At 42.0% G+C, this 24,108-nt stretch overlaps 2 protein-coding genes across 2 annotated transcripts in view; one reads left to right on the plus strand and one right to left on the minus strand.

Moving 5' to 3' along the window:
• Window positions 1–189: 189 nt before the first annotated feature.
• On the plus strand, window positions 190–17,431 carry LOC112575757. The gene is made up of 29 exons (XM_025257765.1): window positions 190–343; window positions 545–717; window positions 1,353–1,515; window positions 1,834–2,006; window positions 2,450–2,609; window positions 2,956–3,119; window positions 3,735–3,891; window positions 4,223–4,398; window positions 4,697–4,840; window positions 6,802–6,961; window positions 7,317–7,474; window positions 8,423–8,579; window positions 8,793–8,965; window positions 9,116–9,317; window positions 9,431–9,600; window positions 9,852–10,088; window positions 10,687–10,855; window positions 11,317–11,444; window positions 11,701–11,866; window positions 12,147–12,256; window positions 12,805–12,930; window positions 13,254–13,448; window positions 13,738–13,977; window positions 14,199–14,390; window positions 14,613–14,807; window positions 14,970–15,215; window positions 15,404–15,589; window positions 15,808–15,985; window positions 16,926–17,431. Exons 1-29 carry the CDS (start codon window positions 327–329, stop codon window positions 17,029–17,031), a joined length of 4,821 nt encoding a protein of 1,606 aa, XP_025113550.1. The 5' UTR covers window positions 190–326; the 3' UTR covers window positions 17,032–17,431.
• A 1,359-nt stretch (window positions 17,432–18,790) lies between these two features.
• The window catches only part of LOC112574964 (deleted in malignant brain tumors 1 protein-like), a 31,961-nt gene continuing 26,643 nt past the window's right edge, over window positions 18,791–24,108 (minus strand). The window contains exons 45-51 of the mRNA XM_025256415.1: window positions 22,388–22,576; window positions 21,984–22,181; window positions 21,601–21,846; window positions 20,843–21,028; window positions 20,360–20,539; window positions 20,004–20,154; window positions 18,791–19,871 (exon numbers count right to left, since the gene is read on the minus strand). Of these exons, the coding sequence (XP_025112200.1) occupies window positions 19,727–19,871; window positions 20,004–20,154; window positions 20,360–20,539; window positions 20,843–21,028; window positions 21,601–21,846; window positions 21,984–22,181; window positions 22,388–22,576 (1,295 nt within the window). The 3' untranslated portion in view covers window positions 18,791–19,726. The remainder of the gene's footprint in view (window positions 19,872–20,003; window positions 20,155–20,359; window positions 20,540–20,842; window positions 21,029–21,600; window positions 21,847–21,983; window positions 22,182–22,387; window positions 22,577–24,108) is intronic.

Genomic DNA, 24,108 nt, shown 5'->3' on the forward strand with positions numbered 1-24,108 from the left:
AACATTTATTATTTTTATTTAATGTTCAATCTGAATAATAGTAATAATATTAATAATGACAATACAAATATTATTACAATACTAGTAAGAATAGTAGGACGAGTAAAAGGCCCGCAACAAAAAATAAAGTTTCTTTCTCAGAAAGATGAGGAATTTTGTACATCATGGGTCCATCTGTCTTAGCTTCCCCAAACAGCAGCCCAGTGACTGCCCGCCTGGCTGGGGGCACTTCTACCCGCGGAAGGCTGGAAATCTTCTACAACAACCAGTGGGGTACCGTCTGCGACGATGGGTTTACCACCCAGGATGCTATTGTCGCATGCGCCATGTTAAATATCCGTGGGTAGGTGTCATGAACCTAACTGTCTGCGTATTTGTCTTTTAAGCCACCCCAAAATATAAATAAGATTTCTTTTTAACATAATTTATTTTCTCTATGCAACCTTGAGCCATGGAGGTGAATTGAAACGGGTTTACGGTGTTCAGGACACGGCCCCACCTGCTTGTTTTTTCTCTGAAATTTCTCGTATCTCCTCTTTTTAAGGGGTACACCGAGGGCGCTACCCATAAATACCTACCCGGCAGGGACTGGCACCATTTGGTTGGACGATGTCTATTGCCTAGGCAACGAAACATCTCTGATAGACTGCAGACACAGGGCCATCGGCTCTAGCAACTGTCAACATAACGAGGACATCTCCATCGACTGTGGGCAGCGTAAGGCTCGTCCGCCTTTTACATCCGCACTTCCCTAGGAGTTACTTCCCTTAAAATATATTAGATGTTCAAGAAAACAAAATGTGAAAAAGAAGGAACATTTTTATTTTTTTAAATTCTCAGCCGAGATGACATTTATGTTCTTACTTGTAAGCAATTAATGTAGTGATGAAAGCAATGTTATTAAATCCTCTATTTAAGACAACTTTATTAATAATGTTTCATCTTAAAACAATATCGAGCTCGAAACGGATTCTGGAAATAACGAAATGTCACATGAGTTTATTTTCGCTTGAATTGCCAAAGATCTTTTTTGAACATATTGTGTATAATTAAGTGAAACAACGAAAGTAAAGTAATGCAAAAAGAGTTTGTGCTTGAACTATGCTATTCATCTGTTTTATGGATAAATTGACTGCTAAGAGTAATTAACTTACTTAATTTTGGAACCTATGAAATGCGCAGTACGCTTTGGATTTGGCTACTTTCTTGCTGAGATAATTTACACGTGTGTGAGAGAAAGAGAGAAACAGTAAAGGTACTAAAACAACGTAGGACAAACTGATGGTACATGCCATCAACGTTTACTCCACCATTTTTGCAATTTTTTACGTAGCTGTTGTCATGGTTTCCAGAAACCGTCGCAGCGACCCCGATTCGTCTAGTGGGTGGCCCCGTTGGCGATAACCGTCAAGGCCGGGTGGAAGTCCAACACAACGGCACCTGGGGCACAGTCTGTGACGATGGCTGGGGCATACCGGAAGCAAGAGTTGTCTGCAATCAGCTGGGCTTTACAAAGTGCGTTCTCAAAATCATCTATTGCACTTAACAGTCTCCCGATACCCTTCAGAATTCTGTTAGCCTCCATCTGGTTTATAACGATATTTGTGCGCAGACGCACATCACAATCATGGGAATAACAGACAAGCAGGATGTTAGAAGGTTGCACAAGGTTTGGTTTATGTGACTTTAACGAAGATGAGAGGAGGGCAAGAAATAAAAAAAGATTGAATTGGGAGAAGATAGAGAGATAGAGGAGGAAGAGAGTAGATACAGTTTAGTTTTGACAGGTAATCACACAGCAAAGTTTGATTCTTGCACATTCTCTACTTTCAGTGCCTTGCCTGTTCCCATGGCAAACGCCTTCTATGGCCGGGGGACCGGGAATATCTGGCTGAGTCATATAAACTGCGTCGGCAACGAGACGAACCTTGACCTCTGCCATCACTACCCATACACGTTTACTGATTGCGACCACTCGGAGGATGCCGGACTTCTTTGCTTGGACCGTGAGTATGTCCGTCCAGCTGCAGAATTTCAGTCGTCCATTGCGAACCGAGAGTCGGGGCTTATGCCATCATCTAGAGGTGTCATTGTAGTGTCATGATAATGTGCTGTCACAGATGTGTGTTTATGCTGTCAATAAGACAGTCATATCACGCAACATTGCCACTTTACTGCCATGTTCCAGTAGTATCATTGTAATGTCATCATCCGGAGGGTATCAGGGGACTATCATTCTGCAGCTGACTGGTCGTTTAAATCCTCAAGTGTCGACGAAATGTCTATGTTACTATGCTATTATCACCCACCTACTATCTATCCCTAGCTGCCTTGGGGGGTGTGTGTGTCTTTGAGAGAAAGACGAGAAGTGACAAAACAAAAAATAGCTCAAATATAGATGTATCTGCGATATTTTGACTTTCTGGACTCCTTGGGAACGGTTTCCCAGGTAACACAAGTCCTATGCCTGTGGCCGTGAGACTGAGCAGCGGAGCGTCAATGTACGAAGGACGGGTGGAAGTTCTGTACAACAACATCTGGGGCACAGTGTGCGACGACTCCTTTGATGCTGTAGACGCTCAGGTGGTGTGTCGCACACTTGGATACACGTGAGTGCCATTCTCTTGTTGATTACCTTTCCTCCTCTTCTTCTGTTCTAGAACAACGGAAAAAGAGTGAGGGGGTGAGGAGAAGAGGAAGATATGTGGATTGGGAAAAAGTGTGTTGCTGGCAACTCCATGTTTTTGAAAACTTCCTTTTTTCTCAAAACTTCATGTCCCTGTTGCGAAGCACGAGCTTCTTGGAGCAAACGTTTTCCTCTTACGCCCCAATGACCCCACGATGAAGACATTTGATTCATTAATGTTATTAATAAGTAATAAATTAAAAGGTTTGCTCTTCTTGGGTACAAAAGAAGTGTTTTATTCAGTGACTATTTTCCCCTTGTTTGTGAAGTGGCGGGACGGTGCTGCAGAATGCTGGGCAAGGCATGGGTCCCATCTGGATGGACGAAGTTGGATGCACGGGCTCGGAACCAACGCTAACTCAATGCCCGTTCAGCGGGTGGGGTGAGCACGACTGTGACCACAGCGAGGACGTCGGCGTCCGGTGTACAAACCGTAAGTAGAATTCATCACCTGGTGTACAAACGGTAAACAGAATTCATCACCTAGTGTAAATTATTGAAAGTAAAGTTCAGGGTCCACTGCGTTCGGTGTCCAGTCTACGACCTCGGAAGCAGCAAATAGTGTCCAGTGTATACAATCATAACGTTGAGTATTGACTTCTTGAAGTCACGTGTTATTTTTCTACATGGTCTAATTCATTCTTGAATGGCTCAAAATTATTCTGCCTTAGTGGGGGACAGACAATACTGCGTTCAATACACGAAATTGAAAGTAGCGTTCAGTGTCTGGTGATCAAACTGCAAGTAGTGTTCAGCTTCCAGTGATCACACTGTCAGTAGTTTTAAATGATATAGATAAATGAAACAATAAAAAAGGGAAAATGTATTAATGAAATAAAGAGAAATGAAAACGAGTCAGAACAAAGATAACGGATAAAAAGTAAAGAAAGCAAGAAAGTCAGAAAGAAACTAAAATGAAAACAAGAAGATAGGTATTTTAATAAAAATGGAGAGGCAGAAAAATAAGAGGTCATGACTGAAGTAGGATGTGAAATACTCCAATGGTCTCGACATTTTGCCTCACAGTCGTAGCGCCCTCTGTCCCTAGCTTCCGTTCAGGATGTTCAGGTGCGTCTGGCCAACGGAGCGGGCCCTGACTCCGGGAGGGTGGAGGTACTGCACAACGGTCAGTGGGGGACCGTGTGCGACACCAACTTTGACAACGCCGAAGCCGCTGTCATCTGTCGTCAACTCGGCTTTGGAACGTGGGTGAAATTAAAACTACTCTATTTTCTTTCACGTTTTAAACAACGAAATCAATGTAATAGAGACATGGTCTTTACCACACAATGTGATATTTTTTACAATTAAAATAAATAATGTTTCAGTTAACGACTTTTATTAATATTTTCTTATTTCTTTTAATCTAGAGGCCAAAGAATGACATGTACATGCAAAATTTTTTTTTTGAAGTAGAAATTAACTTCATCGCCATTTTTTCAGGTAATATACTTCTTTGTTCTTTCTCTTGCTCCTCGCTCTTGTCATCGGTGTTTCTAGGTTCGATCAGCTCTTGTATTTTTTTACTGTTCACAGCGGCACGGCAACAGCCTTTTCAAGCTCTCACTTCGGACAGGGTCAAGGGACAATAGGGGTCAGCAGAATGGACTGCAGAGGGCCGGAACCTGGCATTAGCCAGTGCAGCATCACCTGGACTTCCGCTTTTCCTACCTGCACGCATGCGCACGAGGCTGGGGTGTCCTGCCGCGGCAGTGAGTTCATCTTACATCATAATTGCAGGCTGGCTGGTTGTTGTGACGGTTGACAGAAGGATGGACAAAGTTCTGACGATGGAATGATGAATGAATTGATAGGTGGACGCACATATATTTTGGATGGGTTAAGCTTTGGGCATGTGTAAACATGCAGCCTTTAAGATCTTTTGTGACTTGATAGTAAGTATGAGATTTTGTATGTATGAGGGTGAATACTCTCTACGAAAAAGAAAATGACTTTTAGTATATATATATGTGTGTATACATTTCCAGAGATTGCTTTTGTATTTTTCAGCTGCTTTGCCATCTCTTCAGGTCCGTTTGGTAGAAACTTCAGCAACTACCAGGGTCTGGTGGAGGTGTATTATAACAACACCTGGGGTACTGTATGTGATGACGACTGGGACGTCAATGACGCTACCGTCGTCTGCCGCATGTTAGGGCTGCCGACGTGAGTGGACGCAGTTACTATGGGGGTCTAGTCGAGCTTTGAACATGAATAGCAAAGTTGTCAGCTATAGTTTCAAAAAATGTTTTGAAGCCTGAATGCCCATAGATTTCAGTGAAACCTTTGAAAAAAAGTTTGAAAATAAGGAGAATAGCTGTCAGTAACAGTTTTGAGAGGTTTGACTGTTCACTTAACGCTGTACATAATGTCCACGATTCCTCAAATAATGACATGTCATGTCCTAAGACATGTCAGTAACAATGTGTCGTCTGTCGCCAGGACCAATGCCCGGGCCATGGCTGGCGGCCATTTCCACTTGGCGTCACCGCCCAGTAAGATCTGGCTAGATGACGTCAATTGCAACGGAAGTGAGTCAAACCTCGCGCAGTGTCCGAGCAGCCCAATGGGGAGAACCAACTGCTACCATTCAGAGGACGCTGGGGTCGTGTGCGGAGGTGAGCGCCTGCTGCTGACACCGGCGTTAGTGTGTGCGTCGTGTGACATAAGGAAGTGACGTGGAACTCTGCGTCCGCTTTCCTTCCTCATGTCATCTTTCCGTGACGTTTACTGCAGTATCTTAAACTAATGACGTCACATTACCTTCTTTAAAGAACAAGAAAGAAACGCTTATTTATTTGTGTGGCTGCAATGTTTTCGTTAATACAAAATCTTAATTATAATTGACTTTCTTCCTCACGGAACTGACACGGATACGTAGTCTACGACATTTTACTAGACGAAAGGCTTATACCTGTAAAATTTTATTAATGTATGAGGACCAAAAAATTTTTTAAATAAAAAATAAATTTTATTTCTTTGTTTCGATTTTTTTTTTCTTTATTACAAAATTTAAACTACAAATAACTTTCATTCCTCGTGGAACCAACACTGAGCGGATTCATAGTCTACGATATTTTTCAAGTGATTACACCTGTAAATTGCCATTTACCTTGCGTGAATCATTATTTAACTTACTGTTTCCATCCCCTACTATGTATTTTTTCCCCATTTATCTTGTGTTAAACTTCTCTTACTTTTCTTGCTGTCGGCAGCATTTATATCAATGTCTCCAATACGACTGGCTGGCGGACTGACCCCTCGGGAGGGGCGCGTGGAGGTGTTCCACAATGGCGCATGGGGTACTGTCTGTGACGATGATTTCGGAAGCGAAGAAGCTGCCGTTGTTTGCAGATCGTTAGGGTTCATGAGGTCAGCTTCCTTGCTTTTTTTCTCTTTTAACACACATATACTGCATGCACATGCACTGCACTTTAAGATTAGTGTGTGTGCGTGTGTGTGTATCTCTCTTTCTCACTATAGGATAAAGAAACGGAAAGTACTGAGAGACACAAAACAAAAGAGAGCGTAAATGTTGTTTCTTCAACTGACAAATATTTGAAATAAAGATAAGATAGACAAGCGAAACTAAATTAAAAAAAACAAAAAAAAAATTAAAGAATTGCGAGCAAAAAATAACGATTAGTAAACTTACCCTACCTCCATAGTCCTTACTATACAACACGTGAGCATGCGCAGAGAGATTTTAACCCCTGATACTTCGAGGTTTCTTAGTGTTGTTTTCCACGGTAAGTTTTGAAGCGAGCGCTAAAGAGTTCACCTGGTTCACGTGTCCAGTCAGGGGGCCATGGCGTACCCGAGAGCCCGCTACGGGCCGGGTACCGGACCCATCTGGCTTGATGACGTCAGCTGCGCAGGCACAGAGCAGTACATCGACAGGTGTGCGTACAGACCGTTGAACCAGGGCAACTGCGACCACTCAGAGGACGTCTCCGTGTCTTGTGGAGGTCTGTGTTGTTGACCCTCCCTGTAATGTCAGGATCGTTAACCCTCCAATCTTGTTTACAAATATTGACTTAGGAATGAGAATGTTTGGTGCTTTTAAGCCAGCTCCCATTACTTTCTTCACCTAGCAACCAGTTGTGTTTCCTCAGGTGTACCCAGCAGCGTCACTGTTCGGCTGGCAGGGATAGGCTCCACCCCTACCCAAGGTCGGGTGGAAATCTTGTACAACAACACGTGGGGTACGGTGTGTGACGACCTCTGGAACGCCAACGACGCCCAAGTCGTCTGCGCTATGCTGGGCTTCCCCAGGTATTTGCTGCATTCTTCTGTATAACTGCATTCTCTCTGCCCTCGATTTGACAGGAAAACTGAAAACTTTGATGACGTTGTTCTAGGTATACTCTACTAACAGAACTGATACAAAGTTTAACAAAGTCTAACTCTTTACAGGTGTAATGTGTAACAGAGTTCATAGAGATCTTAATGATATTTAACTCTTCATGCCTGTAACGTGTAAACCCATCTTTTTACAGCTGCGCTACAGAGCTTAACAGTTTCTAATTCTTTACAGGTGTAATATGTAAACTCCTCCAGTTACAAATTTTCTGCAGAGCTTAACAATGTCTAACTCGTTACAGGTGTAATGTATAAACTCTGTTCACAGAGCCGGAGCAGTGGCTGTCACCAACGCTCGCTATGGCAGCGGATCTGGACCAATATGGCTGGACGACACACAATGCGCGGGCAACGAGGCCAGCATCTTGCAGTGCCGGGCCAAACCTATAGGGTCACACAACTGCTACCACAGCGAAGGACGCCGGAGTTATTTGCTCTACTAGTAAGAGTTGTCTCGCATTGTTGTATTTTTAAGACTCTTCTTGACCACTTCTCATTGAGCAACAGACACAATATATTATTTCTTAACGTCTAGAGGAATTCCCAAAGGTGACAAATAGATAACACTTATTGTAATATGTAAAATATTTGACCTATAGCAGTGCGTGTTGTGGCATTTGCGAGTATGTCTGGTATTTGTCGAGTAAGTGGCGGCCATCATTAAGACCTGCTTCTTGTGCACTGACACTTCACAAGTAAACAAAGTCTACTTCTTCCTCCTTCTCCTCTAACGTTACTTAACTAATTCGGTACAAAACAGGGCAATTGTTATTTTTCTGCTTGTTTTGTGGTGTAGTTCTTGACTTTTTTGGTTATTGAGCCTAACCCAGGCTCTTTTCTATTTTGTTTTTATTGTTGTTTCTATGCTTTCTGGTTTTTGTTCTTGTTTTTTATTGTTGTTTGTATTTATTTTTATTGTTCTTTGTGGGTTTTTGGTCATTTCTCTTTTTGTCTTGGTTTGTATGCTTGTTTTAAATTTTATTGGGTTTTTTCCACGCTGAAGATTTTTTATTCTTGTGTCTATTGTTTTATGCTCTTTGTCTTTCTTGTCTTTTTTGCAGTTTTTGTTATTTTTACTCTTCTTGTGTTACTGTTGCTTGAGTACTTAGTGGTTCTTTTAGGCTTTGATATCATTATTATTCCTCTTAGTGTTGTTTTTGTTGTTTCTTGGTTGTTCTTGTTTTGTTCTATTATTTTAGTTTTTACAATAAAGTTTTTTTCTAGTTGTTGCTGCTTTTTTCTTTTTTTAAAAATTAATCTAATGTTATTATTCTTTTTTTGTACTATTTTAGCTGTTCTAATTTTGCTCTCACTTGTCCCCCTTTCATCCTCCTTCATCGTCTTCACGTTATTTTTGCTCGTGCTTGTTCTTAGGCATCGTCACACAGATACGACTGTCTCCTGGACCGACGTCTGGGCGGCTGGAGGTCAACTACAACGGCACCTGGGGGACTGTCTGTGACGACGGACTCACGGGCTCCTACGGCACTGGGTTGGCACAAGTCGTGTGTCGCCAGCTCGGACAACCTTAGTGAGTGGCTTTCACCTGTCACTATGCAGCGAGCACAAACGTACACTTGATCCACACAAAAAAAGGGATTGACAGACAGACAGGATAGTTGGGGTAGGAGTAGACCTGATCTATGAAGAGAAATTGAATGTCAAAATAAATGAGAATATCGATTTAAGGCTAAATTTCCAGACATTTTATTTACAGTTGTTTTTGAACCTTTGAATGTTCTAGCACCGGGGCATACGCAGTCACGAACGCGAGGCTGGGCGCTGGAACTGGACCCATTCTGCTAGACAGCGTTCACTGCTCAGGCACAGAGGCATCCTTGCTTCAGTGCTACCATGACCCTTGGGGTCGAAGCGACTGTTCGCATTCTGAAGATGTGGGCGTCGTCTGCCAGGCAGGTAAGAGGTCTCGCATGCAAACTAATATTTTACAAAGACTACTGAGGACTATATTCATTTGCACTATCGAGACAGCGTTGCTAGTGCCCTATAAAAACAGTAAAGGACTTTTCATTTTTATGTGGAAAATACTGGAATCTTCTATTTCAGGAACCAGTGCAATCAGTACCACGCTGAGGCCGACAACGCCTACTAACCCTGCTAATATGTTCGTCTCCCTCGAGGGTACCGGACTAACGGCTTATGCAGGAAGGGTCAAGGTTTACTACAACGGCTACTGGGGTACAATCTGTAACGACCGCTGGGACTACAGAGATGCGGCTGTCGTCTGCAGCATGTTGGGATACCCGAGGTCAGTGCCTTAGTGATGGTGACTATATATCTACTAAACCAACCAAGCAAGCAAGCATCCAGCCCTCCATCAACTTTCTGTCTCTCCTAAGTCTGTCTCCTTGGCGCGTGCAGGAACGGATCCGTTGCAGTGACTACCACCAGCGTGTATGGTCAAGGTACGGGCAGCATCTGGATGGACAACGTGCAGTGCACGGGGCTGGAGACCAACATCGGCTCGTGCAGTCATTCGGCGGCCAACTACTGCGGACATAACCAGGATGCTGCAGTGTCCTGCCCAACGAGTAAGTAACAGCATAGGCTTGAGTTTGTCTCCAGGAGTTACTCTTTTTTATCATCCTCATCCTCATCCTCATCCTCATCCTCATCCTCATCCTCATCCTCATCCTCATCCTCATCCTTTTCCTCTTACTCGTCCTCGTCCTCCTCCATATTATTTCAAATTTGTTTTTCTGTTTATTCTTTCTTTTCTATGATGTGTTGATGGTAATAATGATAACAAAGGACGTATTGATGGATGTGATTCTGTTTGTAGCTCAGGTGCCCAGTCAGTTCATTCTGTTCACGGACACCAACACTCACACCCTGTATCGCATGGACTTGAACTCCTACAGCTACATCAACATTCCCGTGGGTGGCAACGGCAACCCTGTCGCCGTTGACTACGACTTTCTGACCAATCGAGTCTACTGGACAGATGTTGCAACGGACGAAATTCGGTCCTCCAACCTGGATGGTACCAATCCCATGGCAGTGCGCAAACTGGCATCCGGTGAGTTACGGAAGTGTTTGCAGAGTTATGAAACCTTCGATGTAATATGTAGGGTAAGATACAATATGACAGGATCCAATACACGGCGATACGATAACACTTTGCAATACGATTTGATATGATTTCACACGACGAAATAATAATTGTTAGCCTTGTTTCAGATACTAGCTAAAAAGCTACTCACCCACACAACACTCACACACACTTATATAATAAATATTATAAAAAAATATATATATAGTTTATTGGGAAAATAAGCTTTAAGATACGATACCCTTTAATGCAATATGATAAATGAGTAGTACGGTACGATTCGACACAAACCACACTATGCAATACAATATCATACGAGGCATTACGATACGGATTGATGCAATGCGATACAGTACGAAACCATTCAATGCTGACTGCCATGCGATACAATAACTAGACGATACAATCAAGACAACACGATACTAGGGAGACAACTCGATGCAACACGTGACTGTATGATAATCTTTCTTGATGTAAACGTTGCGATCAGAAGAATTCCATCTCACGAAGTTGGTCTCTATGTTAGCATGTCACCATAGTGATTAAATGATCTGGCCAATCACAGCTTCCCAAGCAGACGGCATCGCCGTGGACTCCACTTCCGGTTTAATATTCTACTCTGACACTGGCTTGAACCTCATCGTTCTCATGACTATTTCCGGGTTTGATCAGAAGACCATCGTCAACAGCGATCTGGACGAGCCCAGGGACATCGTTGTGGATCCGCAAAATGGGTAGGTTATCTACCCATTGATTTTGATTGCTTCCTTTCACAATTTGAATCTTACGGGAAGAATATGTGAAAGAAAAATCTAAAAGAAGAAATAAAAGAAAATTAATAAAACAACGAATTGATAAGTTAATAAGTTAATAGAAAGATGTAAGAGATATATGATGTATAGAAGGATAAATTGAAAACAGGTAAGACGAATAAAATAATAAGCAAACGATCAAATCCATTGAACAACTAACAAACGAAATTAAAGGATAAGAACAAAAATAAAAACTTGAATGAAAGAAAGAAAGATGAAACGAACAAACGAATATTAAATTGCCGACTCAAAAAAAAAAAAAAGAAATGAACAAGAGGAGACAAAAAGAAAATAACAAAAATCACTAATATTGTTAAATGTCTGTAGCTGTTAGCCTTGTGTTATTGAGCATCTCTGTCTTCTCCTCACGATGAATCTGTCAGAGTCCTGTTCTGGACTGACTGGGGAGCTCGCGCCAAGATCGAGCGGGCCAACTACGACGGGACATCTCGCCAGACCATCATCAACAGCAACCTCACCTGGCCTAACGCTCTTGCCCTTGACATGCCCAGTGAGTGTTTAGCTCGAGAAACCTTGCTGGCCGCAGAGTAAAATCATCTTTGTTAACGAACTAATCGTTCAATATTCTTTGTGTTTGGTCCATGTTTATGGCTGCAACTTGAAAAAAATAATAATGTGACTGGAACAACTGAAATCTTCTGATTTTGTGAGATACATGAGATAGCACCGTAAGGGAGGAAAAGAATAACAGAGAGAGAGGACAGCAAACAAACATCTTGAAACATTTTCTCGCTTTGTTTCCTTAGATCAAAGACTGTACTGGGTGGACAGCAGCAATACCCAGAATGACAAGGTGGAGTATTCCAGACTAGATGGCACCGGCAGAACCGTCATCTACAGCGTCGCCAACACACACTTCTTTGGCATGGCGCTCTTCAACAACCAGCTGTTCCTCACAGACTGGAGTGGAACGTGAGTTTTTATCCTTTGTGGCTGCAAACTTTTTTTAATTAATTTAATTCTAGGTTAAAATATTTTTATTTCTGCGGCTTATTTTTTCTAAGTGACATCAAAAGTATCTATGGAACAACCAAGAATGTTAACTTGCTTTTCTTGGGATCTTTTAATTAATCTACATTTACATTAAATGGTACTAATAATCTTTCATTTCTTCAGCTCTTGTTGTTATTGTTGTATTGCATGCTTGTTAACGTTGGACCTTGCTTACTAACAACGAACTTGATTTGTCCAGCGGTCTGAAACGCATCAACACTGATGGCACAATGGCGACGACGGTTGGTCCTCCCATCTCCACCCACCTCAACGATGTGCACGTGCACTTCAATGGCGCTGGGGGACAGGGTCAGTATCTCCCTCCTCTCTTCTTTACGCACTAGACACGTTACACCGTGCACATAGCTTTGTATACGTCACCTTCTGGGGTCGCATTGTAAAGTGACTATATTGCAACAAAAAAGATCACAGTGTATTTCCTCACAGGGGAGCGAGCTTAATGTACTCCACCCCCAATAAAAGATGCAAAAATATTAAACAAAGAATTAAGATATTGACATTAGAGTGGAGTGAAAGAACAAAACACGTTCAGAGTCTGTTGGTGCTTTTAAACAGTTCAAGATGGCAGGTTTAAATGGTTCAGATCTGCACTTCTTTGAAGAAGGGATGTCATCAGAAGACATTAAAATTTTTAAAATTTGTGCAGCTGGCTCTTAATATGACCTAAAATTGTAACATCGTGAAACAGCGACTTAATTTGGTATTGTTAAATGATATGATATTAAAACATTTAGATGACAGTATGTTGTGAATAACATTACCTACCCTGATGATACAATTTTACACTGTGATGTTACCTTCCATCACAAAAGCCTGATTTCTATTTTCTATCGTAGGTCCAAACGGATGTGCAAATAACGGTGGGTGTAGCCACATCTGTATTCCTCTGCCTGGCAACACCAACAAGTGTCTTTGTCCCGATGGTCTGGTCCTCCAGCCTGACCAGTCAACTTGTGGACAGGGTGAGCCTTGACCCAAGAAACTCATGCCGGGGTTTCTGTAAACATCCATTGAATATCATAGTTCAATGAAGAATGTTATGTTTTTAATATAAATGGGTGGATCTCCTACAATTAATATAACGTAGAATGTTACCCATAAAAAGATCTAGATGCAGAAAGGTATTAGCATTGTCTTGTTGTTGTAAAAAAAAATACTTAAACAAAATTTAGAATAAACATATGGGAAGATAACTACTATTTAAAAAGGTAATGAAACAACAAAAACACCTATATTTGTAAGAGTGGTTATTCTGATATATAAGGAAAGACCTTTCTGTTTTTAGGTCAAGGCTGCACACCCCTCCAGGCTCCTCTGAACGGCGCCATCTCGCCTTCGTCATGCACGAGTGGCAGTGCCAACTCCGGCAGCACGTGCACCGTGTCCTGCAAAGCAGGCTTCACTCTCAGGTCGCCATCAATTCTCTCTTGTTTGCCATCCGGGTCCTGGAGTAACTATGGCCTCCAGCCTGTCTGCGTTGGTGAGCACCGATTTTCTGACTGTTCTGTGCTGTCGTTTTGAAACGAATCATTGAAAACAATCGTAAGATCGAAAAAAGCGAAAAGCGATCATGAGAAGAAAACTTTATCGAGATCGCAAGGCGGGACAACTGGGAAAGGAAGATAACGATGTCAAACGAATTTGTTTTTAATTTGATCGGAGATCGCATGTATTTGATTCTTCTTCAACGTATAATTTCACAATTATAGCTAATAACAACAATAATAAAGGTTGTCTTACTAATATGGACCGTGTTTCCTGTCTTCCAGATACGCAGCCCCCGAAGATCACGTGTCCCTACAACATCAACGTCAACGCAGAGAAAGGCAAGACATCCGGCACTGTCAGTTGGTCCCCCATCATCGCTAGCGACAACAGCGGCGCTGTCACGGTCATCACCAGCATGACGTCACCGATCGTCCTCAATGAAGGGATGTACACCATCACGGCCAAGGCCTTCGACTCCAGCGGCTTGAGCTCCTCCTGCTCCTTTTCTGTTAGCGTTAACGGTGAGTCGCGTGACACCTCATTAGAAACGAGTCTATTAAAGCTCAGTTGTATTCTGACTCAGTTACTCGAATGTTTTGTACATTAATGTTTAATGAAATATACCATGATCCTTTGCAAAGGGAATTATTCCAATCAGGATTACTATTGTGACTTCCAAAGCAGATTCCCCAACCCCCATGTTCGGTATGTCTGTTGAAAGCTTTTTGTGTTGTGTGTTCAGTTAACAGGTGCTCGCCGATCACGTTGCCCCCATACACACAGTTGCTGACGTCACCATGCCCCTCCTATTACGGCTCCGTTTGTCGGGTCGCGTGTTCTGCCGGCTACCAGATGGCGGGTGCCTCTACCATGGACGTCACCTGCGAATCCTTTGGCATCACCTACCGATGGGACCCACAACCGTCATGCAAACGTAAGTAATAGGTGCTCGTGTCAAAAACAAACAAATACCGCAACTTTAAATGGAACCAAATTGGATTTAAAGGGTTAATGCTTTTGTTACTTCTGAAACGAAGAAAATGGCAATTATTTGATGTATTCTTCCAGTGACAATTATTCAGTCATAATCCTGTCAATCAAATCTTTCACGTGACAATGACATCATCACCTCACGTCATTTCCTCTCGTCGTGCAGCTATTCCCTGCCCAGCGCTCACAGCCCCTGACCACGGGACGGTCAGCCCCGCGTCTTGTCTGACCCCAGGGTCACCGGTGGGCAGTCAGTGCAGCCTCACGTGTCAGACAGGCTTCACACTCACTGGCAGCTCGCAAACCGTGACGTGCACTTCCGCTGGCCGTTGGGACAATGGACAGGCGGCGCTGTGTCTGGGTAAGATGAGAAGATGTTATGAAGCCTGTCCTCTCGCCCTCTTCTCGCCTACCCCTCCTCGTCATCATTTCAACCTACGTATCATAAAAAGTAGCAATATGGTCGTCTTAATAATAATAACAATCTTATTAGTTCTATTATCATTATTGAACTACTCCACAGACGTTACGCCACCGACCGTGACATGCCCCGCCAACGTCAACGTTGTTGCTGCTAACGGCATGACGTCAGCAGTGGCCAACTGGCCTACACCCACCGTACAAGACAACGCAGGAAACGACCAGGTGGTCGTCACGTCCAGCCTGCCCTCGGGCATGACCCTGGACGAAGGTCAGCACAGCGTCACCGTGCGAGCCATTGACCGCTCGGGTCAGTCGTCCTCCTGCACGTTCATGGTGACTGTTACAGGTAAGCAAAGTAGTATTTGCATTTTAAAAGTTGTATTTAATCTATGGGAATCTATAGGTCTGTTATTATCGTCATCATGAAATGTTTTGGTTCAATGGCAAAGATAAATGTTTGAGAAAAATAAAATGTTTAATAATAATTCCACTTAAAACAGCCTAACAAAAAAACCAATGTCGGCACCATTCCAGTTCAGAGATGCCCTTCTCTGAAACTGCCTCAGCACGCGATCCTCATGACGCCATCTTGCCTGCCTGTGGCTGGAAGCTCTTGTCGCATCGCCTGCCAATCCGGATACTTACTGATCGGAAATGACGAAATCACGTGTTCATCCAATGGGGCACAAGCGGCATGGGACAGCAGTCCGTCATGCAACCGTAATTATCTTTTATGTTTAACAGACATAACATACCACATGAGTATATACAAAAGGATAATTTGCATAATATAACTAGCTTATGCGACTTTGCGTGGATGAAACGAGGAGATAATTTAGCTTTAATAAATAAAATAAATCATTTTCCTGTCCAAATAATATTTCTGTAGGATGAATATGTAGGTTGTTTTCTGAACAATCCCGATTTTTCGCCGACAGGGACAGGGGATACAGGGGCTACTGGGGCTCAGGCACAGCAAGGTAACAGCGGCGGTGGCGGTGGCGGTGGTAGCAGCAGCAGTTCGTCCAACACTGGGGCTGTCGTCGCTGGCGTTGTGGTGGGCATCATCATCATCGCGATCATCGTGACTGGAGGCTTCCTTTACTACAAGCGAATGTGAGTCAAGGAGATCGTTTGTGTTCACGGTTGATTGCTCCAGATTTCTCGCAGTTTCTCACAAATTCTCGTGATTCCTCGCGAATCGAATCTTCACGATTCACTCTTTGCAATTTTGCACAATTTCTTACGAGAGATAGAGAAAAGAGACCCACGGAGGAAGAATACTCGGCTCAACTTTCTGTGCTCTTCATTTATCAGGAACGAAGGAGAGAATTCATATACCTAACATATACATTCTTCGTGATCTTTCTCTCTTTAACTTTTTAGAAGAAGTTGGAAGATGAACTGAAGATGGGAAGAGGGTTGTACATCGTGATGTTGACAAATAAAGTGTGTGTGTGTGTGCATTAAGGAGATCATACTAGCTAATTTACTCTCTTATCAATCATCCATTATACACTGAATGAGAAAGGCTAGAACAAGGGTGACCGCCGCACGCGCTCTATATACTTTTGTGACGTATGTTGTTGACATCGCGCAGCTCTCAACACTAGCCTCTCAGTGTCCACGTTGGTTTTCAGGCAAAACCTTGTCAGCGGCACACGAAATGGTGTTGACAATCCGATGTACAGCTCAGAAATGATGTGATCTGGCCGTTAGTCACATTCATCAGATTTGCCCCAAAATAAGAGTAAGAAATATATCATCTATATCATCCACGCCTGGATGTTCTTTGGCTTTGTAGCTTGACTCGAGTCGCTAAGTTGTTTCTCGCAAGGAAATCCGCCGTCTGCAGAGTTAGAGAAATGAACATGTTTACATAATTTGTTTTAAAAATACATTTTACTTTGGGTTTAGTAAGGATATTTAAAACTGATTAGCTTCTAGATTTTGCGTGCTGGTAATACTATAACTTTTATTTCGCTTTCACCAGAATCTTAATTTTCCTCTGCTTTACATCTTTAAAGATGGGATTTGTTGTGTACCTTGGTTGCAGGCTATGGGGGTCACAAAGCAGGTCAAGACAAGGTATACAGATGACATCCACTTCCGGAAGTGGTCCTACCTTTGGCCTCGACAATCCACTGTTTGAAATAAACTGATAAACAAAGACAAATCTTTTACTTGCACGTAAAATTCAGTTGCTCATTTGGCACCCATTTTTTTCTTTTTTCTTTCTTTTTTTTCGTTGAGGGATCAAAAGGGAAGTGAACGTTTCGTGTGACTCATTTGGTTTTTGCTGTTTCATAAGTTGATGTGAGGACAAATGCTAACAAATTCATTGAAACCATATCCATATCTTCGACCCATTATTAATATTGTTAGTTGTTGTTGTTGTTTTTTGTTGTTGTTTGGCTTTGTTTTGATGTTGGCGGAATATTTATTGAGCATCTGAAGATTGAATGATGTGTATAGAAAATATCTTAGCTACTGCTTGTTGTGTGATATTGAGAATGTTAGTGAATTAAAAATGATGAAATAAAATTTTGTTATAAAACCGTATCCAGGTTGTGTTGTGAAGTGTTAACGATGTAGCTGTGAGTGGTACAACTGATATATTTTGCAGGATACTTGCGACCCGGTTATGCATAAAACATTTCCCTCATCTACTGTTTTTAAAAAAATTAAAATACCTTATTTTCAAGTGATTTGACCAGAGGTAAAGCTAGTCCCCTATACGTTTGGTCATTTGGAGGGTAATGTGATAGAGAGCACATTTCCTCAGGACAAGCTTTATCTGGAGGCGCTATCCTCCTCCTCTTGTCCCTCTCTGGCTTATCTCTCCTGACTTTCCATTTGACGACTACACGTGGCGTCAAGTGAAAAACGTCAAACCCAGACGTCAAATTCCTTCTCCCACTCAGGCAGTGTTGTTGTCGCAAGAAAATATAACTTGACGGCGGCTAGCGAATGCAAATTTGATTAAGGGAGACTAACAGAAAAAAGAAGAGCAAGCAACATTTGCACGCACGAGATCCCCAAGCTAGGCAAAGCATGAAAACGAAAAGAGAAAGTTCAAGTTCTCATGAGCTCTCTCTCTCTCTCCCTTCTCTATCTCCCCCTCTCTCTTCTTTCTCTCGTTCTCCCTCTCTCCCCGGGGTTCGGGAGGGGGAGGCAGATGGCGGTTGGAAGGGTGGATGACTCTTTAGATAGTCTGGCACTGAATGCTCCTTGCCTCAGCCTCCAACGACGGGAGAATTGAGGAAGAATGGGACAGGAGATTACAAACGTCTTGTGGCCGCCCTGCTGGATGGCGGCAGTCTTTGTGCCAGCATGGTCTTGACGTTAAGATCGTTTGCATATTTGATGAGCTGAAGGCTCTGCCTGCCTATATAAGGTCGTGTGGACGGACATGAAGCTCTTTCTCTCTGTTCTAATAAAAAGATTCTAGAAGATATCATCAGGTCGTATGTATCGAGTTTTTTACAGATAAGGATTCACAACGTTTGGCGTTTACTCTAAATTTATGTATCAGAAATAAACAGTATCTTAATTTATATTTTATGACATGAGTGACAAAAGTAAAGAGATGTGTGGGTTTGTGCCCGCGCGCGTGTGTTTGTCGGAGGGAGCTGCTTATACAAGAGAGGCGACACTGTGCAGAAAACAAAATAGAAACACATTACATAAATCAAGTTTTTTATGCTAAAGTTTTAATTTCAGTTCCTTCGAACGGATTCAGATAAATTCACAGGACTAGAAAGTTTCAGAAGAACAGATACCTGGCTACACTTTCAAAACTTTTGACAGCCTGATAGAAAAGCTCAAGTACGGTGCATGTTTCCTACCTTGAAATGTACTGCAGAAACATATAACATTGGTTAGCTTTCATTTCGTATTTTCTCACAACATTGGAAGCTGTTTATTTTCATTCTTTTATTGATTTCAACATAGTTTTGGTTGTCTTACATTAAAATGAAAACAGCAAACGCTACTGGAATGGAGGAGGGAATGGAGAAAGTTGCTGTATATTTTTATTAAGGGCAAATACAGTGAAGGATCTAACTTACAATATGTAAAATATTCTTATCTCCTGTAATTGTATGGTAAATCACATTATTTTGTTGAAAATATGTCAACTTTCTGACACCGATGACCATTTGAAAATGAATGATGTTATCAGTAATATTTGTGAGTTTTACCTGTCCTTTATTTCATGCAAGAAAATATGATGATCTACAACTTTTCTATTTACATGTATGAGTATGTGTCACAGTTAATACAAGACCTTTTGTCAGAAATTGCAACATACCAGATCTACTAGCTGCAGGATATATCCATCCTACCAACATATAAGCCTTGCAACATTTTGTCAGATTTTGTATTTCTATTAGGTCTAAAGCATACATTAGAGAGTATAAAAATCATATAACCAAGGACAGATTATTCATGTTTTCATCATCGATAACCTTTATGAGAGTAACTGACAGATTGAACGGGTAAAGAACGAACGACAATGTATGCGTGTAATACCACAATGTAGCTATGCAACACTAATAAATACCACACTACAGAACCTTTGTAGACTGGAACACTACTTAGAGTAGCCAACGACTTCTTATAAATCACATTTTTTTACAAACAAACCTGCAATAATGGAAACCCTTGGCCAAGACGTGTAAGTGGATGTTGCCAAAAAATTAACATGCTGCTGACATTGTTTCACTTAAATACTGAAAGAGAAAACATTGTTTTCAGATGCTCCAGACAGTCTTCTATTGGCATTTTTGACAAGTACGCCCGTCGTGGATGGACGTACCAGAACATTCTGGAATGAACACAAATGTCGTTCTTTGCTCACGAGTCATAAAGAGGATTATCTAGTCCGTCAGTCGCTCTGTCGGAGAAGCGATATGTTGGCTGCGTTGATGGCCTTGATGATATCGATGACATTGATGACATGGGCACTGACGCAGGTCCAGCCAGTGCTGGTCCCATGGTTCTGCAAAAGTAAACTTCAATGTCTGACAGGCTCTAAAAATGATTAGTCAAAATCGAAACTTGTCGATGGAGATGTCATCATTTGCGCAATACATAATATTGTACTCTTAGACCACTATGAACTACTGGTTACCGCCGCTTGTAGAAGAGGAAGCCCCCAGTGAGAAGAAGTGTCAACAGGATGATCGGCACGACGACTCCAGCAACGATGGATGATGTGTTAGAGGAGCCACTGCCGCCTCCACTGCCCTGCTGGGACATGGACTTTGCCGAACTCTGGGACGCTGACACCGAGCATGAACATTGAGTAGGAGCGGTACAGACTGAAATCTCGTTGTGCTCACGTTTGCATCAATCATTTTAATAACTACAATCAGCGTTATAAATAAAATCATTAAGTGCTCTGAGCACAAAAAGACTCATTCTAAAAGAAGCTACTCTTTACGTCCAATACAATATATAAGCAGCACATACACTACTGTTACTCACTGCAGGTTGCCACGGCGCCTGACCACGTGCCGTCTGACAGGCAAGATCTGACCGCGTTGCCGCTGACCAAGACGTAGCCGCTGTTGCAAGCTTGGGTGCAGGTGCTTCCAACAGTCAAAACACCCGAGCAGCCTGCCACTACCCCATTGAGTGGAGGCGGAGGCTTTTGGCAAGTCACGGCTGAAAGGGGATCTTTCTCATTACTTTCAATGTTGTTATTATTAATAATAATATTTTAAACAGACAGACCCCCAAATACAAGAAAGTCCTCACTTATGGCCATTCCTAACCCGGACAAATGTCGTCGAACGCTGAACCAAGTTTGGCGAAGGTTCGGAACATCAAAAATTTTGTAAAATTTCCAGACTTGTTCGCCAATACACTGGCCAAAGAATTACAGGGGTTGAGGGACTTTAGGCCCTTGGGAGTTGTGGAAGATGTGCCCTGTGACTAAGTAATTATGAAAGAATTATATACACGCACAGTTACAGACAGGCAGCGTTCCCCAAACAGCTTGCGCTCCATTCAGTGAGCAGGTGATGACGCTACTTCCGCTCAGGCTGTATCCGGTTCGGCACGTGACCGTGCACGTGCTGCCCAAAAGATTCTGGCAGTTCGGGGTCAGCAGCACGGCGTTGGCAGGCAACTGCATCTTGGGACAGCGGAGAACTGAACATGGAAAGAACGGTTGCAAGGTATGATGAATGAGAAAATCAAAAGCAGTGTCTTATGATTATTTTACAATATTAACTAAATCCTTGAAGCAAAAATCAATCAATTTATTTCGAAATAATCAACAAGTAAATTCTGACAGCAAAAACAACGAAATCCCGAAAGCATGAATAAATAGTATAGAAAACATAAATAAATCCCTAAGAAAATTAAGAAATAAATCCCCAAATCATTTATAAGTCCAGAAAGATAAATAAATCAGTTAGCGAACGCTCGCATCCTTATGTCATTTTAGTACATTCCGATCGAGTTAACGTTGTTTCCGAGGGACCCTTGCAGGACACAACAAAATAACTATTTTCAGAAGGCGTTTTCTCTCCATTAAAATCTTTTAGCCCTATAGTTGTATTTTTACATAGTGTAAGAGAAAGAAGTGCCCCAGAGTATAAATAATTTACTCTTAAAAGCATTTGTTAAACAAAGCAAAGCTATGACAAAGGGAGAAACCAAAAACAAACAAACAAGAATGAGACGTTCCATCCCTTCACGTGTTCACGACGGCCTCTCACCTGACACGACGACAAAGAAACTGCAAGAAGCCGTGAAGCCGGCGCGATCCGTGGCTCGGACCACAACACTGTGTTGACCTTCTGAAAGGGTCACTCCTGACGTCACACTCGAGGTCACAACCACTTGATCCTTGCCCGCATTGTCTTGCACTGTGGGAGCTGCCCACGTGGCTTGCGCGGTGGTTGTGGCACTGGCCGCTGTCACCGTGACGTTGCCTGGACATGTTATTGTCGGCGGCTGCACATCTGAGAGCAGAAATATAAAACTAATAAGAAAGAGAAGGAGGAGTATAAAATGGGGATGATGATTTGTCTTGGAAACATGTCTGAACGCAGTGTTCACTGGGAAATGAGAGAAACAATCTCAAATATATCACAATTACCCTCGCACACAGGCATTCGCCCGCTGCCGCCCCATTGGCCAGAGGAGGTGCAGGTCACATTTGGAGATCCGGAAGTGAGCCTGAAACCATTCTGACACGAAAAGCTGCAGCTGCTTCCCGATGGGCTGCTTGATGTGAGACAAGTGTTGGGGCTGATAGACCCGTAGGCTGGAGCTTTCAGCGGAGGACACGTGACGGCTGTTATATGGAAGGAAAAAAAACAACTTTGTAACAAGGTAAATATCAAACATATATCACTTGCACGATGATCAACAAGTTTCCGCCTCTTCCATTATATTTCGACTAATACAACAGTATTTCCAATCAAGACAGTTAATCACAAGACCAAAAAAAAAAATCATCGTATTAAAAGCATAACACCACCCAGTCAACGGTCAACTCACGGTTGCATGACGGCGGAGACGGTACCCAGGTGTAGGAGGTCCCACAGAAGACTGTTGTTATCGGAGACCCGTTAGCCATCTGATAACCCGGGAGGCACGCTATCTGGCACGTGGCACCGTAGTGGGTGGGGCATGATAAGCTCACCAGCTGAGCGTTCTGGGGCACCGTGTAGGGCTGGCATCTCCCCACTGACAGAACAAGTGGAATAAACAGCCTATAAATAGCATCAATCATAGAAAAAGGTCAAGCTCGTGACGTCACGTTTATCTAAATATACACATAATGTACCCCAGATAGCAAGGAAACATTTTAAAAACGTTTTAAAAACGTTTACATGGTTGTAATAAGGTTTACGTTTTAGATAAAACGTTTTAAAAACATTTTAAAAACATTTACCAAAAAACATTTTTAAGTAAAACATTTTAAAACGTTTTTAAAATGTTTGAAATAAAACATTTAAACAAAAATGTTAAATAAATGTTTTATAAACGTTTACAATGTTAACCTTTATGGCTGCGCGTCATGACGTAATTTTTTAAAAGACGTCACTATTTGATTCGCGGGCATTCGCTTCTCCTATGGAATTTTAGAGCTAGTCCACGGTGTAGATACTGAAAATCCTCACCAAAAAGCTTTTTTAAAGACTTTGTTATATTTGTCTTATGACTAGGTTTGATAGTTTAAAATCATTGCAGTTTTTAAAACATCAATGGTACGTAACTAAATATTTGCTATTCTTCTTGTGGATGCACTTACTCCCATGATTCCACGCGGCGCGACATTTTCTCTGCTGATGTACTGTATGTTTGAAAACCAAGGTTGTAATCTTTTCTCTTTGTTTACCACACACGTACTGCAGGTTCTGAATTATAAAACGCTATATACCGTGTTCTAGTACAACACACATTTAATGTATGCTTATTGCGTGTGATGTGTCAAAGTTTACTTTCTGAATTGAGCGCTCGTACATAATCTAATCCGATAAGGCAGCTGATAGTTCACATCATGTCGTCCTACTGGACGAAGCGGAGAAAAGTTAATAAAACTTGTAGAAGCAGAGTTGGCAGAACTGACAGAAGAAAGTCAGATGTATTCAATACACACTGATACAAACATTCACGATCCACTGTCGTAGAGAAGGTGCTCACAGTTTTAGATCTACAGAGTCAAATTAATAACAGTTCGAACCAGCAGACACCAGAACTCTCAGCGATAACATCACGCCAGCAATATTTACCGACTAAATACAATTTGGATGAAAATAATGATGATGATGTTGTGAAATCTAATTTTAGTGAATTTGAAGATTATATTGATGATCAGTTTGATCCAGCGATATCTTCAGACAGCGACAGTGAAACAGATACAGATTTGGCCACACAGTTGGCATATTGGGTCGCAACATTTAACATTTCCAACAGTTCACTTTCAGTACTTCTTGCCTTGTTGGACAGAAGCATCCTGTAATAACTGCTTGCTTGAATTCATTGCTAAACCGTTATCTATGGCTGAAATGGTACCACTGGTATTGTGTAATCATTTCTCATTATGGTGTATATTTGTGTTACATGTTCTTAAAATTTACGTTAAGGATGATAGAGTTTTTAATAACATTAAATAACGTGACATTATAACATTGCATGCCACAGAAGCAACCTGCAGTCAATACAATCATATCTCAGCTGAACAAGATAAATGCTATCCTCCCTGTATTTACCAT

Source organism: Pomacea canaliculata, linkage group LG11 (genome assembly GCF_003073045.1).
Source record: "Pomacea canaliculata isolate SZHN2017 linkage group LG11, ASM307304v1, whole genome shotgun sequence".
Taxonomy (NCBI): domain Eukaryota; kingdom Metazoa; phylum Mollusca; class Gastropoda; order Architaenioglossa; family Ampullariidae; genus Pomacea; species Pomacea canaliculata.